This window comes from Petromyzon marinus, chromosome 24 (genome assembly GCF_048934315.1).
Source record: "Petromyzon marinus isolate PM22_M1 ecotype Great Lakes invasive population chromosome 24, UKy_Petmar_22M1.pri1.0, whole genome shotgun sequence".
Lineage (NCBI taxonomy): Eukaryota > Metazoa > Chordata > Hyperoartia > Petromyzontiformes > Petromyzontidae > Petromyzon > Petromyzon marinus.
Window position 1 is genome coordinate 8534810 of NC_133690.1, and position 19234 is coordinate 8554043.

The window sequence follows — 19234 nt, forward strand, 5'->3', positions numbered from 1 at the left end:
TCATTTCCGCATCCACGGCTTCTTCAGCCTCCCACTCCCAGCCCCGCTCACTTCCCTCCCCCCGGATTTTTTTTCCGTGCTCGCCCTTTAATCCCTCTTTTCTCTGCCCGTCCTCTAAACATTCTCGCAGCACTCCCCTACCCCACACCCCCCCCTCTGTCTCTCCCCCTTGCTCCTCCCCCCTCTCTTACCTATACAGCCTCTTGTTACAGCAGCCCTTTTGCCCACTTCAGCAATTGTTTCCTGCTGTGGTTGTCCCACCTGATGACGGACGCTTGTGTTGCGCCCGAAACGTCGTGATTTAATTTCTTTTATTTTTTTTTCACCTACGTGACTTTTGCCGAAAGAACCAAAGAGTATGGATCCCTGCAGTCACGAAAACCTCAAATCTAGAATAAAACAGGTGTTAAGGTTTTTTTGCCTTTTGAGGTTGTCTGGTGTGACACTGGTGAGACACGGCCGCAGAGAAGGCTGTCTCTGGTGTAGGCCAATCAGCTTCATGTTTGTTTGCATGCTTTCCCACAAGTACGTGTGGTTCATGCAGATATGGTTCCTTGCAAAAGGAATCATGCAAAGATCAGAATTTGCTATGAGAAACCCAACCTGCTACTGTGAAGGTACCCGGCAGATGGCGACGAGAGTGGGTGAAACTTATTCTTATTTTGGTCCAAAACTTAACGTTTCATGCTTAACGTAACGAGGGGCTTGTACAATGTTCCATGTGACTTGGAGGCGCGGACGCGACTGCATTTTATTGCCCGCATTGCAGGCCCATATGAAGCGAAGCGAACGTCCACGTAAACATCGTTGCGACCAATTTTAATGTCGCTGTTTCTATCGCGCGTAGCAGGCCGTTAACCACAATGAGCATCAGTACGGGCGGCAGAGAGATGACAAAGCTCTCTGAGTTGGTCTCCTGCTGCGTCTGTTCCCATCAAGGCTGATCCATGCCTCGCACAGCTGAGGCGCACACGGGGGTTGCATCACACAGCAAATTAACTCGAAATAAATAATTGACAAAACGTGATTTTACGTAGGTTTATTTGAACTCCGATATATTTGTTTATTGCACATTTTTTTCCAACACAGTTGTATTCAAACAGCATTATCAAAGCCACGTCATGGGATGAAGAGAATTCCATGTATGTATTATGTTAAACTTATTTTGCACCTTACTTAGCCAACCGTGCTAGACAAATTCCATTCACAAGCCTCAGAATATGATTCTAGAGAACTAATTCAATACGTACTTTGAGTAGATGTATTCAATCGGTTTACCTCATCACAGTGGACAGCACTCAACCTAATCCACTCAACGGGACACGGTCCATGATGCGGCCACCCGCTTCGCGAGTGGAAGATGAGGGATGTGGACCCCAAGGGTGCGACTGTGGCCACGAGTCCCCGGACCGCCGTGCGTGGAACGTATCGCATCGACCTGCCACGCGCTCAGATCTGTTGCCGGAGGCGCTTCATGTCTCCGCTGGGCATCTCGGCAAGCCACTGAGTGGATCGTCAAACTAGACGTTCCATTGTCAGCCTATCCCTTCATATGAAACATAGCGATAGGTTTATTTATACAATGTACGATCACACCTCACATAGGCCCCAAAATAATGTGTTGCAGGTCAATAAAGACAAACATATTCAGGAGTAGGAATAGTCTGAATTAATTTGAGCATTAAATGACTGTTTTTGTGCAATTATTGATAGCCAGCTGAGACCATCAACTCCTCACATGTGACAACCCAGTTCAGTCGCAGCTGGCTGTCGATATTCAATATCCAAGGATCCTTAAGGTTTGCTGCCTCAGTTTTCTGAGATGACATTAACCTCCTGAGGTTTCTAGCACCTTAAGAATTGAGTTATTAAAATGTTTTAGCTGTAAAAAAATGATGGCATGCATTTATTTATCAAATATTTGTTATTAAAAAAAGATAGCACGGGATGGTGCTCATTTTATTCGTAGCCCAAAAGACCGTGGTGGAAATTCCAAATTCTCATCTCGAGGGGGACTTCATCCACAGAGAAATCTCCACTGAACTCCCACGACAGGGGTATGTATCTTATCAACCCTGCAAAAACAAAAGCCCCCTAGTCAATCCATAACTACAATTTGAATGCACGACCAATCAATTGCGAGTCTTTAGTCATGTCACACTGGCCGGCCAAAACCGCCGTTAACTTGGTGTATAACACGAAGGCTTTCGCGACCAATATTATTCATAATAAAGGTTTTTTGATCACATCGCGTTATTTATAAATGTGTCGTAACCCTCCACCACCCGACACGGCCAATCAGTAAAAAATGTGTCACGTTAACAAAAGACAAATAGTTCACTACTTTAGCCCACCGGTGTGTTGAAGAGTGAATCCACAACATTTAAAATTTTTGAGTACGAAGTTTCGCTGGTAATTACATCCAGCATCATCGGACAATTTGCGTTATAAATAACGCGTTCTAACCCAAAAACATTTATTATTAATACTTGGTGTATGTTAATCGATATCACCGGGTATGTTTGCCGTGTGTACACATTTATCCAACAAATTGAGCTTCATAACTATATCTAAACGTCTAAAGTAATTCCTTTGACGGGTGTGAAACAATGTTCTTTCTTGTGTACACTCACCTGTCATCGCACATACTTCAATAAACCCACATTACCAAATCCCTCCCATTGCATCCCATTAAAATATGCATTTACACAATATATTTGGCCCGAATAAAATGCTAACGGTAATGACCTATTGCTCCAAATTCCCCATACGAGAAATTATATATATATTTTTTATGCCCGATGGCTCAATTGCTTTCTGCGCAATGACTTTCCTCAACAGTGCCCTGCCTCATTTGCATATTCAAAGCTATCGCTTCCTGCTGCTTTGTCAATGAAACAGCTGTGCTGTTCAGCGGGACTTCAAAAGCTCAACGCATGGGAATATCAATGTAATCCAAGAGATCCCGGGTATTAGAATTTGTAAATGTCCTAACCTGCAATGGTAATCCCTGTCTACGAGTGGCAGTATGCAGCTGGGGTTGCAGGAGTGGATGCTTGCAATGTAGCGAGTTAGAGGGGAGGTTGGTGGACTTGGCCAAACAAGTAATTATTTGTGTGAGATACCTTTCAAGGCCATGCCAATATGGAAATTTCACTGGTTGCCAGAAGGCACCCAACATAAATTAGCAAGACCCCACTGCTCATTTGAAATTGGGAAATATTTGACTTTGTGAGCTACCTACGGGTGTCGAGGTGCCATACTATGAACTAAACATAACTTTTATTTGGCCAGCTAAGGCCCACTCAGCTATGCGGCTCTTTTGCAGAAGCGACGTGGCCACAAATGTTTCTAAATGTAGAGGGAAAAATCGGAGGACCCGAAGAAAAATCCACACGACCATGGGGAGAGAGAACATGTACAATCCAAATATACAGGCATCAGGGTCGGGATCGAGCCCACGGCCTCCTGTATACCAGGCGAGGTAGTTAACATCTTGCCATTGTGCTACACTGGTTTTCCAGGAGAATGCGGTACAGCAAAGTGTGAACTCCACACGTTCCATCGGTATGGGATAAATATTGTTGCTCTCTCAAATGCGGGTTTTTTTCCGGGTGTCCCGGTTTCCTCTCGCATGTAGACATCGTTAATTTGTCGTTTGCACCTTAATATATAAAGGACCATCGAGCTTGGGGTGGTGGTGGGGGGGGGGGTGGGATTTGTGACCGCCTGCCTACCTACCCAATTTGCCTGTCGTTCCTCCGAGCGCCTTTGAGTTATTCTAACTCATCGAGAGTGAGCGCATGCTGTGTGGTGCATAAAGAGTTGAATTATTATTGTCAGGTGCTCAAATAAGTGAAAAAAGCAACTTCGGCATTATGGTTTTGAGTGCAGCCATTGGTAACCAAGCTGAGATACTTCAACTGGCTGCAATTGGGAACCCAATTTAATCACGGGTGGCTGCCTGCATTTGAAACCAGTCTGAGTGGTGCTGGCTTCGAGCTCTGACATGGCCATCATGGATACCTCGAGCAAAACCAGCCATCTCCTGTCCACACTAAAATGCCCATTACCACGTTTCCCAGCTTTCAGTGAATAAATTCCACTGGGAAAAGGAGCACTCATAAAAAAAAACTGCATTTGAAGAAGAAGTAAAGAAAAATCAAGTAACCTTTTTGGCCAAAACCCTGCACAAGAGCTGATAGGGGCTCACGGCGTCCGCCAATGTTTCATAACGGGCGTGCGTGTGTGCGCGCATGTGTCTGTGTGCTCCGTAATGGGATCCACGGGCTAACGTTTTGTGCACAATCTCAACAACGAAGGTTTGTTTAGAGTGTTCCTGCTGGACGACCACAGTTGACTTCCCCACCAGGTAGTACCCATTCTATGGCAGGTAAGTGTAGTAGATATAATGAGACAAAGAGAGATTGTATTGGGTAGGATTGGTGTGTGCCAGTTACCGGCACAGGTATGGAGTCGTCTCATGATATGGCTGCTCACCCCGAGCTATAAATGCTCTGATAATGCATTGTCCTTGTACTGTTCACATTTTGGCGTTCTCTGGTTTGACACTTGTGGTGAGACTAGGCCACGAGGAATGCTGTCTCCGGTATAGGCCGATCAGTATATTATGCTGGGTAACAAAACATTGTTTGTCCCTGGGTAGCAAGTGTTATTTTCTAATAGGCTATTCCTCAAAAGTACAGAAAACGGCTATTATTCCCCACAAACTTTGCTTTTGTGACCAGGACAGTGATATTTTGAAATTTACCAATTTTCAATGATAATTCCAGATACATTCAGTGCTGAGTAAACTTGGAGTAACTCCTTTTACATTCTATAACTTTCCAGTGATATAAATAGTAGTATAAATACAGAGGTCTTCAGCCCACCAGTTCAGTTTAGTTCCAGCTGCCTAAGTGGATACATATCTGCATTTTTCTGAGATGGTATCAAGAGGCTGCAAGCATCTGGCACACGCATTTTGCGATGTCTGTGGCCAATTTATCAATACAAGAGCGAAAATGTACTCTTTGGAAGCTTCTGCCACAATGTGACCAGTCTGTTCGAGGCAATCGGAATCGCCTGCAACCAGAATGAGTGGCGCCTCTTCATTGACGCCTGATCCAGGAGCCTCAAAGCCGTGCTGCTCCATAATGGTAACAAGTACCCGTTTCTTCCCCTGGCTCACTCGGTGCACCTCAAAGTGGATTACAACAGCATCAAGACCTTGCTGTATGCCTTGAAGTATAATGAGTACGGCTGGGAGGTCATCGGAGACTTCAAAATGGTGGCATTCCTGATGGGTCTCCAATGCCGTTTTACCAAGTTTCCCTGCTATCTTTGCCTTTGGGACAGCAGGGACACCAAGGCGCATTACCACAGGCAGGACTGGCCACATCGGACCGAGTTCTCTGTAAGGAGGAACAACGTCAAGTGGGAGCCACTGGTGGACCCCCGGAAGGTGCTGATGCCACCACTGCACATCAAATTGGGCCTCATGAAACAATTTGTCAGAGCTGTAGATAAGGAGTCGGCAGCCTTCAAGTACCTTCAAGACTTCTTCCCTAAGCTGTCTGAGGCAAAGGTCAAAGCCGGTGTTTTCGTCGGACCACAGTTAAAGAAGATCCTGGAGTGTAATAAATTCCACAAGAAGCTCACTAGTAAGGAGAAAGCGGCTTGGAACAGATTTGTCGCAGTGGTTCGTGGCTTCCTGGGCAATCACAAGGTCGAAAACTATGTGGAGCTGCTTGAGACTGGTGAAGAACTACGGCACAATGGGCTGAAGGCTGTCCCTCAAAGTCCATATCCTTGATGCTCATCTTGATACATTCAAGGAGAACATGGGAGCGTACTCGGAAGAGCAAGGCGAGCGCTTCCACCAGGATATACTGGACTTTGAACGCCGCTACCAAGGACAGTATAACGAGAACATGATGGGAGACTACATTTGGGGGCTGATTCGTGAAAGGGATTTACAATATAATCGTAAATCTCGAAAAATATATAACTTCTAAATCTTTTGAAGTCATTTTTGTATTACTTTAGTATAAGTACATGTTGATTTTGATTAATATGTTTTTTTTTCTGACTTTATGTGAACGAAAAGACATATTCGCCCGTTTTCTCATTGAAAAAAGGTACATTTCAAAATATCACTCTCCTGGTCACAAAAGCAAAGTTTGTGGGGAATAATAGCCATAATTACGAAATGACACTTACTACCCAGGGACAAAAATTGTGTTACATAGTGTTATCAGAGCATGTTTGTTCGCATGTTCACCACGAGTGTGTGTGGGTGATGCAGACTTGATTCCTGACAAAAGGTTTCTGTTTTGTGTTTGAACATCTTAGCACCTTCGATTTAAAGCTTTCGTGACTGCAGGGGTTCATATTCTTGGTTCTTTCGGTAAAGTCACGTAGTAGAGAAAGAATAAAATAATAATAAAACAATAAAATTGTCACGACGTTTCGGCCACAACGCAAGCAGCCGTCCTCAGGTGAAGAACAGAGCTGTCGGACGTCTTATACGAGTTGCTGAGGCATTTGATCTTAAATTAAAACTCAGGATGGTGAGATCGTCGTACAGTGTCCTAAAAATCGCACCACCTCTCCCACCGCACCTCGCACAACGTCAACTCCGCACGTCGAGAGCCCCATGGTGACGTTTGTTTATGAACAAAGTGTGACAAAGGGCACCGAGAGAGTCAACTTGCGGAGTCACGATCGTTCATCTGTCAGCGGATGAAAGGCGGCAAAAACACGCGGCGTGTTGTTGTTGTTGTTTTTGTTGGTGTCGAAATGCCGCCGAGAAAAAAATGCGAGCGCGCGAGATTCCGCAGTCCTGGCTTTCACGAGGTAGCCTCGGCTGTTATTGCAGCGTCAGGCAAAGTGGACATTAGGCAGCGGTTTGCGGGGTTTGGGGAGCGGCGGTCGTATATCGGCAATGCTTTCGGGTTTAGCCGTTCGCATAAATAATGATACATTTTTTTTTGCATAAGGCACCCTGAAACAATGGATCCCATATAAAGGAGACATATAAATGAGAGGTGTGTCCGTTGAACGTCTTTCGCACCGTACGTAGCCAACCGTGCTAACCGGAGGTGCGGAGAAAGGACAACAAATGGCACGCAAAAAGCAGTTCTAGAGAAATGTAAGAAAACGAAGTGCATCGTATGGTAACCGAGGAGAGAGAGAGACTTAACGAGACAAGATTGAGAACTAGAGAGAGAGAGAGAGACAGCGAGGGAGGGAGGCCGTGTTAAACATTTGGTGGGGGTCTTCAGATGGGACTCAGAAGTCTCCATCAACCGTGAGTCCCTGACCTCCAAGGGGCAGGGAACTCCAGGGCCTGGGGCGCTGTGCAAACAAAAGCCCGCCAGTGACCCCGCGGTCGGAGCCCGGAGCGCGGTCTCCACGCTGAGTCGGGCACGATCGTCAGAAGAGCAACGTCCAAAACCAATCCGTCAAGAGAGGCCGCTGATTTATACTTCACGGGCTCGTGCCACGAAGCGCACTTGTGCTTCGTGGGTTTTAGTGGCAATGTCCTGATTTCCCTTTTCCACAATTGCTTTTGCGCACGGGCAAGTCAGGGAGGGAGGGGGGTGGAGTGGCTCTGTGCACGTTGTGAGAGTGAACACGCGAGCTGGGTGGGCATTAGCAGGGAGGTGTTGGGGTGATGCTTTTGTGTTGCATATCGCACGGCATTCTGTGGCCTACCTTGATGTCCACATGTATGCACTGCATTTTGAACTGAAATTTCGCACCGTACGTGGCCAACCGTGCGAGTCGGAGGTGCGGACACACATGCCGCCTCCTGCGTTGAAGATGACACGAATATATCGTCGAGACGCTGTTGGGCAATGCATAGCCATCTGCTATGTAGAATATGACAAAGAAGTTGAATGATTGATCCACGTTAGGGGTGCAGTGCCGGGACTAATATGAAATTATGGTTGGGGGCCACCTAAAAGCCACGGCTATACCCATCAATTGGCAAAGGTCAGAGACCCAAGACTCTTAAGACTCTCGTTGAATATTTAAGGTTCACCATTATTTCTTGGAGCTTCGATGACAGAAAAAAAAACATATATCAATCATATGGCATGTCCCGGGTGGTTATTGCCGAACACACTTTTTGTTGTTGCTGTTGCCAGTTTCATATACCAAAGGACATCCTTCCGTGCGGTGGCTTAGCTGAGAAACGACGGCACGGGTGCACACGTGGCCAGCTACGATCCCGCTCGTGTGCGGGCTGCATTCATTTTCCGCGCCAGTGCCTCTTCCTTCCCGGGAAAAGACTTCGACGCCAGTGGTTCTTTAACTTTACTGGAGCCTTGCACAACCTGGGGTTCTTAATTGTAAAAAAAAAACGAATAATATTAATACGTAGGTTGCATTGAACAAAGCAGTTGTATTTCGATTTAAAGCTTTCGTGACTGCAAGGATTCATCTTCTTTGGTACTTTCGGTAAGGTCACGTAGAATGAGAATAAAATAATAAAAATAACACAATAAAATTCTCACGACGTTTCGGCCGCTTGCGTTGTGGCCGAAACGTCGTGAGAATGTTATTGTGTTATTTTTAATATTTTATTCTCATTCTACGTGACCTTACCGAAGGAACCAAAGAAGAAAAAAAGCAGTTGTACTTACATCCCCGTGCTTAATACGTTTTTTTTCGATTATTTACCTTCTAAACAGATCTGGCCATGTCTCGCACCCCCAGAAAGGGAATCTCGCACCCACAAGGGGGTGCCTGCACCCCAGGTTAAGAACCACTGTTACATGCAATCGTTTCGCGATGACGTTCAACGCATTTTGTTGTAACGGGTGGCAGACGTGGACCGAGCTAGATGCAGAGCTTCGCGGTTCCATTTCAGCGGCCGCCCCTCATTATCGCTGCGTGCGGGTGTCAATAACCACGCGGCAATGCTACGCACACGTCTGATTCGCAGTGGGACGCGAAAGACGCCCTGATGCCATACCAAAGAGTCGGCAATGGCGTGCCGGAGTCAACGTCCAAAATTTGCCAAAGTTGAATATGGCTTGCAAATGCACAACAGTTTTGACCACACGGAGCAATGATTGCCCCCTGCTGACAAACTAACACCCCAGGTCAGCCTTGCAAATGAGACTCATGCTGGTCTCTTGAGTTGTCACCTGCTTAATGGACAGCAAACGAATATCTGTTTTTTTTTACGTTTAAAATGTTGTAAAACGCTGGAGAAAACTCATGCATATGTGGGGAATGTGACGAGAGATAGGTCCGAAATCTGCTTTGCAGTCATCAACCAGCCACCTTGTAGCACTGAGACATGATCATCGCAAAACCCATCAACCCCACTTCCAAAGCAGTGGACTACAGGTATCCACCACCGTCCTTTGCACGACAAAACGTATTAATCTATGGGTCAGCCGCAAAAGACATCGAGTGAAGAAGGGCATTGAAAGACCCCGCGACTGTGACTCGCAAGATAAGGCAGCTCTACTGGTGCGTCTCAGCTATAATCCCAGTTTAGAGAAAAAAATCACAAAGTACTAAATTACAACAAACATGAATTACACCTGTCAGTATGCAAATCAAGGGGGAGATAAAACAAAATATATGTATCTTTAGTCTCATACATTATTATAACTGCCTTGTAACATAAAATATTAGTCGAACATTCCAGGTCATGACATTTTTTTTCCAGGGAAGGGAGAGGGCATTTCGAACAATGTGGGGCCATGGGAGATGCGATGTGTTCGTAAACATTTTCCTACTACTGCACCAGATAATTTGTCGGGTAAAACTATCTTTTTTTTTTAAGAGTGGTAAATAGAAAATACTGTATAGTTCATTATTTTAGTTTTTATCCGGAGAAGTGAACTGGTGTACACAAAGCAGCATTCTATAAAACACGCTATGTGCTGTTTCTTTGGCTTATTGTTGATGAATGCGTGAACAAATAAACAACGCTCTGCCACACGATGCAAACATTACATTTGCATTTCAGCTCATCAGCCTATAATGGACCTTCTGGGTGTTTTCCTGCAGCGTTCGTTTAAGCAAGCCCGACTTTCCTAACCAGGCTCAGGCAAAACAGAACCAGTGCCAAGATTTGGTTCTTAAACAGATAGCTGTGGAAAAAAAAATATACCGATGCAAAAACACCCACACACGGACCGACGCGCGTGGTGAGATACACCCTGGCTTGTTTATTTGTTGAACTATTACCTCTTCAGCAAATGTGGTTTTCACCTCAATGAATATCCATGGACTTTTTACCTGTTTCAAGCAAGGGAAACTCTTTCAGAGTAATGTCCCATGACAACATTATATCCCACTGCGTAAGATTGCGAAGCTGTCTGATAGATCTCTCCTGTCGCGTGTTCGGATCGCTCTTACATGCTGGGAAGCCTTTCGAGGGCCTGAGCAAAACGTCGAACATCATGTCGAGCAACACCCTGCACAAATCCGCAAAAGCACCGGAGAGCAAAAGTTAAAATCTTCCCGAGTTGTATCTTGCCACTGCAGAGGCTTGATAACGGCATTAAAAGTGCTGACTTTTTGGTGCAGGCTGCCAAAGATTAATCCTTTCCTGTTTCGTAGCGACGCATAATATCCCGACGACGGGCGTCACAAGCACAACGAGGGCTGTGACAGACAGAGGCACGGAGGCACCGGCAGTCCAAGGTCACGATGGATAGAAGACCGTGTAGTTTTCAGACACTCTGCAGTAGATTGAGTTTTGTACTCCTCTTCATGATGATGGTCGGTCCGCATGGCGTTCACGCGCAACACGGGAGATCAAGTAAGACATCGGTCGTTTTGGTCGCAATGAATAACGTGCAAAAATGTTTAGCCAAAAAATGAATGCGGATCTGTGACTGAATGCGTATCTGTGACAATTTATGTTTGAGTATATATATTTGGATATATTACATTCTCCACTATATACATAGCTTATACGTATGTATGTTGAACTTCTTTTGCACCGTATGAGGTCAACCGTGCTAATCGGCGTTGCAGAAGGACAACAAACTAAACACTAAAAGCAGTTCTAAAGAAATGAGTTTTCAATCTAGATTTAAAAGTGCATAGCTTCAGTGGCTTCCTAATATTCGAATGAAGAATATCTTTCTAACAAAGGAAGGATAATACCACGTGTAATACAAATACGTGTAATATCGAACATGTTTCGACGACCATTGCTGACTGATAAACATTCTGAATTCTGCTTGAGAAGGGCGTGAAAGCTGTAATTTGGCTCGAATATAGTCGAGTCTATGACTCACAGGGAGATACATACAGAGGTCGATCGCTGTTCGCCTCACGCTGAAGACTTAAACACTTCAGTCCCTATCATCACGGTGGAGTGTGATGTTGAGACCACCAGAAAGCCACCGTGGTGTAATGGTTAGCACACCGGACATGCAATGCAGAGGTCGCCGGTTCGATCCCACTGCAGGTAAAACATCGGAGTAAGTTTCTGTCAACCTCCACCCTCACTTCGTGCCTCTGTTCAATCAACAGTATCTCGTGGCTTACATTTGGCACCAATTCTTAACAAATGTACTCTATAATGTGTGCGTTGCGAATACATGAATTTAGCATGCGGATTAGAAATGCACGTCTTAGTAAAATGTGTAGAAAAGTTATGTATTTATGTTGTTTCGTGCATTGTTGCTACAGTGGCAATTCATACATACCAGGGAATAAGGCTTTCGTTGCATTAATTGTTATTTTTTTCTTAAAGTATTGTTATATATGTAAATGTCACAGTGTTGCATAATCCTATGAATTATAGTGAATACAGTCACGTATGTCGACATGATGTAATGGTATGTTATGTCACCATCATCATCATCATCACCACCATCATCATCATCATCACCAGCCATGGCCAATTCACTGCTGGATGAAGTCCTCCCCAATCCGTAATCACCTCTCAGGGTCTTGCGATGCAATAACCCACCCTCGTGCCTGCGCACGAGCTGCTGATTGAATCGCTCCGTCTCCCGGATGTGAATCCCATACGGCACATTCCAACCCCTCTAGCAGTCTGCCCCCCCGCTTTGCTGACAGGACACACGGCTTGACTGTGCCATTACCACAAAGGACCGCGCGGGCTCACAGCTCGGATGAAACGGATTAGTCGCACGTTTGTGAACTCGCGTTTAAGGGCTTGAAGTACTCCGACGCTGTGACTTTCCAGTTTTAATTCGTATTTTATTCACGGCCTTTACCGCACAAGCGCACATGGGGAAGAACAACAAAACATCTCTTGACAGGGCCTCCGATTGCTCCAACTGTGTGAAGAAAACCATTCACTCTTCTTACTTTGGCTCGTGCCAAAAATCCCAATCTTTGTGCTACGGCGTTGCCCAACTTCTCATGATCCTTGGGGCACCTCCTCGACACACTCAATCCGCGCTGCGCCTGCTCCCACGGTATCCGACTTAGAATGTATCTACAAGTGCTCTCGGACTTCTCCGCTTGAGGCAACGGAAGACCGCATAAGCTGGCCACATCTGATCATTTGTTCAAGCTCACGTGAGAGATATTCACTCTGCAATACTTGGGGGTGGTGTCCAAACAATCGCTGGAAGTGTAGGGAAAGACCGGGTCTCCTCATGTCAAATACCTCACCGGGTATACAGGAGGTCGTGGATTCAATCCCGGCCCTAAAGCCTGTAGTTTGTCGTTTGCACGTTATCCACCGTGGTCACGTGGATTCATCCCTGGGTCCTCCAGTTGTTCCCTCCACATTTCAAAACATGCGTTGAGAGTATTTGGCTCCTATGAGTTTACACGTGATGATAAGCCACTTCGTTGAGCTATCTTTTTTGGCCAGGTCACTTCTAAAAAAAAGAGCTATGTAGCTCAGGGGCCCTTACTTATATATATTTTAAAGTTAGTTGAAATAGCATTCGTTCCTTTTAGCCTTCTAGATATGGCCTGGTGAACTGTGTTTACCTAAACGTCAGTTACTCATTTATTGTACTCTGGTCTTGGACCGTGCTTTGGACCCGGTGACCTGAGTTTTTTTTTCCGGTCACGGCTAACATCAGCGATGAATGATATCCATACCTGTCAACACATATGGTTTACCCATATTCTTGTTCCGAGAAATTGAGTTTTCAGGTCCATACGGCGTACAACCATTTCAATACGGGCAAAACATTTTTTTGTTTATTTTTTGTGTTTCTCTCTTGTGATGGAACTTTTTAGGATGAACGTTGAGATGTATAAGGGCACAGGGTGACGAATAATGTCTGAATTTGTCTGTAATAAGGTTGGCACTGATAAGTGGTTGACAGGTATAGATATCTGACCCAATGCAGTGAATCCCATTACTATTGTAATGACATAGTGACACCTACTGGTTGGAAAAGGGAAGCACGGCTACAATCACCACTATAAACATCATCCAATCCCAAAAGGAGAGGTATCTGGGCCAAAGGTAAAGGGCGGGGCTGGCTGAGAAACTCCGGGAAACGGCTAGAAGGTTCCGCGAGAGGGCATGGCCGGAGGCGGAGCCTAACCGCGCCTGCGGCAATATAAGCGGAGGCGGAGGAGGACTCGGAGTCGGTGTGGGGAGTCTTCGGTCCGGACTGCATCGCTGCTCGCCGTCATCTCTTTCCGTCGTTCAGCCACATGGCAGATCGCCTGCGGAGTTCCACCGCCCTTACCGGCACGCCGTCAGCCAGCGGCGAGGCCCGGAGTGGACGGGCGGAACCCACCGTGTGATCAACCGTGTGTGTAGTCTGTAGAACGTTAATGTCTAAAGTGTGTACTTGGAAGAGGAAGAAGATAACGTTCGCCTGTGCTGTGCCTGTACGTGAAATAAAGAAGAGTACCCTCTACACGACGTGTCGCGGAAGTCGCAAATTACACTACTGTCGTGGGTTCCGCGGAGACACACACCTGACTTTGGAGGCAACACGTTTATTCTAAAACCCCAACAGGGTGACAACATAAACGTATGTGATAACGACATAGGTGGTAACTACCATGGGTAACTAAACCCCAACGGGATAAGTACATAACTGGGCCAGGGCAGTAACATACTGCCTCACCCACGATGCCGAACGTGACGACCGAAGACTGAAGAGACGTAGCACGGTGGGTTACATTCCAGAAAACAGCCCCCGATCGGCTCTTGGGACCTCTCTCTTATGCCCCTGAGCGTGGCCTGGCTCTGCCCTCGGCCATGCCTCCTTCTGGATCCTACTAGAAGGTTCTGGGCCATACATCACGTGTCCCTCTCGCCACCTTTTGGCCCCCCTCACTATCCTTTCCTGGTCACATGCCCTTTTGGGTTCACCCAGACTGTCACTTCCTTAACTGACCTCTCTCTGACAGTCACCAGAACCATGCACCCTAGAGCCCCCTTCCATGCCATACATACTCTGGTTCTAGAGAGAGGCTCCAACACGTACAGTTCCATTCTTGTATCAGTAGCTGGCGCTAAACGCCGTAGTGACTCAATATACGTCACTACACTATTGTAACAAGGTATGTAGCAGATATATATGGTGTATCATGCATTATTGGGGATGGAGTGATGTCACAATGAATCGCGAAATTGCGCCATTACCCTGACAACCTGAGTTCTGGTGAATGGTGTCTGAGCCGGTTTAAAGCCCTCCCCCATCACCAACCTGCTAAAACAAATGTTTATATTTTACCAGGTAAGGACCAATGATCTAAATATATATTTTTGAGAAGTGACCTGATATCAACAATTATAACCCAATGAAGTGGCTTATCACTTCGAAATGTATAGCAGCCAAAGACTCTAAAAGCATATTTATAAACGTGGAGGGGAAAAACTGGAGTACCTGGAGATAAATACACGCGTCCAGAGGAGTATACACAAACTCCAACACATACAGACGTCAGGGTCAGGATCAAACTCACGACCTCCTGTATTACAGGCGAGGTAGTTCACATCTTACCACTTTGGCGCCCTGCACTGACCGACCCTGTGACTGGCACATCATGGGGAGGCTTTAATTCGACAATTATTAAAAAATTGACCATAACCCTGAAAATCCCCAAGTTCCCTATGACGTGTACGCCCACCTCCTCCAACAGAGTTCAAGAGCTCGCCGTGTCGGATATTCGGCGTGTTCCACGTGGAGGCAGTGGCAGGGATGAACTGGTTTTCGTTTGAGGACGCAGAGGCTGCGTGTGTGAGCCTGGGGGCTTCCCTGGTCACTAAGGACGAGCTGGTGAGGGCAATGAAAGAAGGACACTTCGAGGCGTGCAGGTGAGACACTCCGTCCGCACGATGTGGTCCCCAATCATGGTCAAACACTTCCATAATGCCAGTCGGGCTGATCGGACAGAGTTTGTCAAGCAAACATTTTCCCCACGTCACGCTTTGAGAGCTTCCACTGCGTAGCAAGAGATTTATTTTGTGTGTATGTTGAACTTCTTTCGCACAGCACGTAGCCAACCTTGCTAATTGGAGGTCCGGGGGAAGGAAACCAAGAAAACACAAAAAGCAGTTCTAAAGAAATCCGGTTTTCAATCTAGATTTTAAAAGTTAAAAGCTCCAGTGGCCTCCTTATATATCGGAAGGAAGATTTACAGTGCCACTGAAAGAGAGCGAGCAGTGTAATAAACAAATATTATTTTAAAGTTAAAATGCATTTGTGACTAAACGGTGCGAATGAGATGAAAGTAGAATCTTGTTCTAAAGCCATCCGATGCTGATACTGTGTTGTGTCTACTGAGGTTTGTGTAACTGCTCGCTGTCTCCCAGTAAAGCTGTAAATCCCTTGCTCTACAATGGAGGTTATCAGAACCTGAAACAGGAGCACTACAGATTATAGATCGTGTATGGTATCCTGACAGGCATTTCGGAAGTGTCCGATAACCTGACCTCAGTCTGATTATCGCTATGAATCATAACATGGATGGTTAGAGATGGCTTGGAAAAGCCATGGATGTATTAACGTAGGTGTCATACGTGTCAAATATTATAGAGGTGAATGTTTACCTATGCAATGAATGTTGTGCGATACTCACCTCTTTTAACGATACTGAGCCATTGATGTCAATTCTATGTTATAATGCCTGAAACCAGTTTGTCCACTGGACGACGAGTCTTCTTTATGCAGAGAGTGGTGACAGTCTGGAACAAGCTGGCCACGTGGCACGTGGTGGAAGAAGATTCCCTGAGACTCTTCAAGTGATGACTCGATGTGATTCCAGAATCGATCTGCTTCTCACAACCGAACGAACCAGATGTACCAAAAGGGCCTCTCTCATTTGTTATGTTCTCGTGGTGCAGTCTCGTCACATGGTACCCATGTCACCCACCCTGGAGGTGGGTGATGATGATGACGATGATGACAATCGACTGAAGAGATCCTGACTGGGATTTGAACTTACCACTTCATGATTATAGGGCCATTGTGCCAGCAACTGAGCAACTGAGTTACTCCAGACTGTTGTTCGTTGATGGATGTATATCTTCATTGTAAAGTTTACCCTCTGAATAATGACTGGCAGTTTCTATAACATTTAGTACAGTGTCACATTCAAGACCAGTTCTCATTTACGCAACATTAAAAACCGTGTGCAACTTCTCTGTTTGCAGATATGGATGGGTCAAGGAAAAGGAGGTGTACCTGCCTCGTGTAACGATGCATAGAAAATGCGGACGCAGTGTTCTGGGATTGATACAATCAGGCTTCACATCTGGAAAAAAATATGATGCTTTCTGCTTTGACCGAAATGGTAATTCACACCTAAGTTTCCTACTATCACCAACAAATGTACGTAATGCACTCTCGGTGTCGCCTGATGAGATGCCAAACATTTCCATGTGGAACTCTTAAAGTAACCAAGACACCACTTTGGCATCAAAGAACAGTCTCCAGAAAGTGATATATAACGACTTCTGTTGGCGTTTCAATAAACCTCTAAGGCCCATTTAGTAAATCATTGTAGATCTGCGTTATTTCAGTAGAGGTGAAATAACACAACTGTGTGAACTCTCTCCTGAAGCTCTCTCGTGGCTAGCAAACATCGACAAAGGTATCTAGCTCCTGGGCAAATTGCCATGCACAAGAATAAAATAGAATTAGCCTCTCGATGCTCCATAGAAAGCATTGACGATGAAACCAATAACGTGCAGTCCTCAGAGGTAAAACAAGCCAAATTAAGCAAATTAACTCCGCACCTCCTTATTAACACCCGCTCCTCCGATGAGGCGGAGTCTAAAGAGGAAGGGGTGTGTCCTAAAGAGGAAGGAGTGGGGCCTACAGAGGTTAACCTGCCCTGTTAATTTAAGGTAACAGAAGTATAGAAACCAATACGTGCAGCAGGCAAGCATAACTGTCGTCCCGCCAATTAGCGTATAATATGTCAATGTTCTGCAATGTAATATAATCACCATACATTCTGTATCTCCATATACAAATAATATATATTTTATGGCAACCAGTGAGGTGAAGCTGTTCCATAGTTTGGCAGGATAGGATGAACAACTTGGACGTTCGGAACAGATCGTGGCCAAGAGAGAGCACTCTAGACATAATTGGGTAAAGGATGTTGTGATAGATGTGGCACCTGTGCAGAATTGAGGTCAGGTTACTGAAACAGTACCAAGGGGCCTGAAGTGGCACCCAGATGCCAGTGACCAAAGGGAAGCATTGAAGCCAGAAGAGTGGGAGATTGTAAACGGATTCGTTGGGAGGTGGGTGTCAATTGGGTAACATCGTCGTAACATTTGGCAGAAGGAAGCATCGGTAGAACTGGCTGCGATGACCTCATACCGTCTACCTTGAGTCTTGGCTGCTATAACTTTCCACAAGCCACCTCGTTGAGCGATCATTTGTGGCCAGGTCGCTTCTGAAAAAGAGCTGTATATCGGGTAAAATACAAAACAAAATAGTTTTAGTTTTTTTAATAGTTTAAGTTACATTGCATCAGTTATTTTAGGTGGTGTTACATCCTTACTTTGATCGTTTTCACTCCCGTCAGAATCAGAATTTGTTTTTCAAATTGAGCTCTGTGTTATGGGTAACGTGCCATGCATTAAGGCATGCTTTTCTCATGGAGGAACATTAGGTATCATTACCTTTACCACCATCATCCATGTTCTATTAACTGATATATGAAGGCCCCAGCATCGTCGCCGTTCCATCATGGTCCCATTTGCTATGATACATCTTGCCACTGCACACGAGCTAATCCCATCGTTCCATCTCCAAGTGGGTCATCCTCTCAGGCATGTAACCTCCTTTGCCTGCAATTGCGTCAAAGAAATCAGTTTTCCCCTCCCCGATAATGTCTGTGCACGGCTCATGCAGTGTTAATGATAACCCGTGGCAAATCAGTCAGGGGAAGTTCTGTAGAGGAATGATAACGATGCAAAAAAACAACACGCCATCTCAGGATGCACGGCGTTTAGTCCGATAGCGCATCGTAACCGAGTCACGCGATGCCTCGGGTTTACAAAGGACGACCACTTGTGAGAAATATCACAGTCGGCAGCAGCAGGGCATCAGGAGGCAAGGAGGACGCTTAACCCAAACAACAATAACCGTGCTTAGCACGAGGATGTGGGTTCTGTGCAGTTATAAACAATGATGCTGCATGTATGTGTATATTTTGAAATTATTTCACACCGTACATAGCCAACCGTGCTAATCAGAGGTTCAGAGGAAGGACACTACATTAAACACAAAAAGCAGTTCTAAAGAAATTCGTTTTCAATATATATTTAAAAGTGCATAGCTCCAGTGGCTTCCTGATATCAGAAGGAAGAACGTTCCAGATGGCCGCAGAAGCACATCTGAAAGTGCGCAATGCAGTGACCGTTTTTGTTAGATGGCTAACTAAGAGCTGCTGCGAGGATGACCGTAGTTTGCGTGATGGTTTATGTTCGTTGACGGGATCAGCAAGATGTCGTGGTTCATTTGTGGCGAGCGCTTTGCATGCTGTATATACTCTGGTATCTCAATATTGTGTTTCACTTGAGCAGATTTACGTTGTATTTTTGTCATTGTAAGCAGTCCTTTCCTTTTTGAAATGAGTTCACCCAGGAGAAGCCTCACCGAGTTTTAAGACTTGATTTTGAAGAGGGTCAGGTTTTGGATGACTACTGTTCGTGTTTGTAACAGGAGAGGAAGCCGATGTTCTCAGAGAAAACCTTCCATACGAGAGGAGAACACTTCAAATGTCTCGCATCTTGTTCGTTGTTTTTGTTGTTGTTGCTCTGGTGGAAACT

The 19234-nt window shown here is 45.5% G+C and overlaps 1 protein-coding gene across 6 annotated transcripts in view; it reads left to right on the plus strand.

The window, feature by feature from the left end:
- Window positions 1-10586: 10586 nt before the first annotated feature.
- The window catches only part of LOC116945519 (uncharacterized), a 36483-nt gene continuing 27835 nt past the window's right edge, over window positions 10587-19234 (plus strand). The window contains exons 1-3 of one of the 6 annotated variants that reach the window (XM_076069390.1): window positions 10587-10795; window positions 15085-15259; window positions 16598-16737. In XM_076069390.1, coding sequence (XP_075925505.1) covers window positions 10684-10795; window positions 15085-15259; window positions 16598-16737 — 427 coding nt within the window. In that variant the 5' untranslated portion in view covers window positions 10587-10683. The remainder of the gene's footprint in view (window positions 10796-15084; window positions 15260-16597; window positions 16738-19234) is intronic. The other 5 variants (XM_076069389.1, XM_032959866.2, XM_032959867.2 and 2 more) reach the window with 5 other exon arrangements.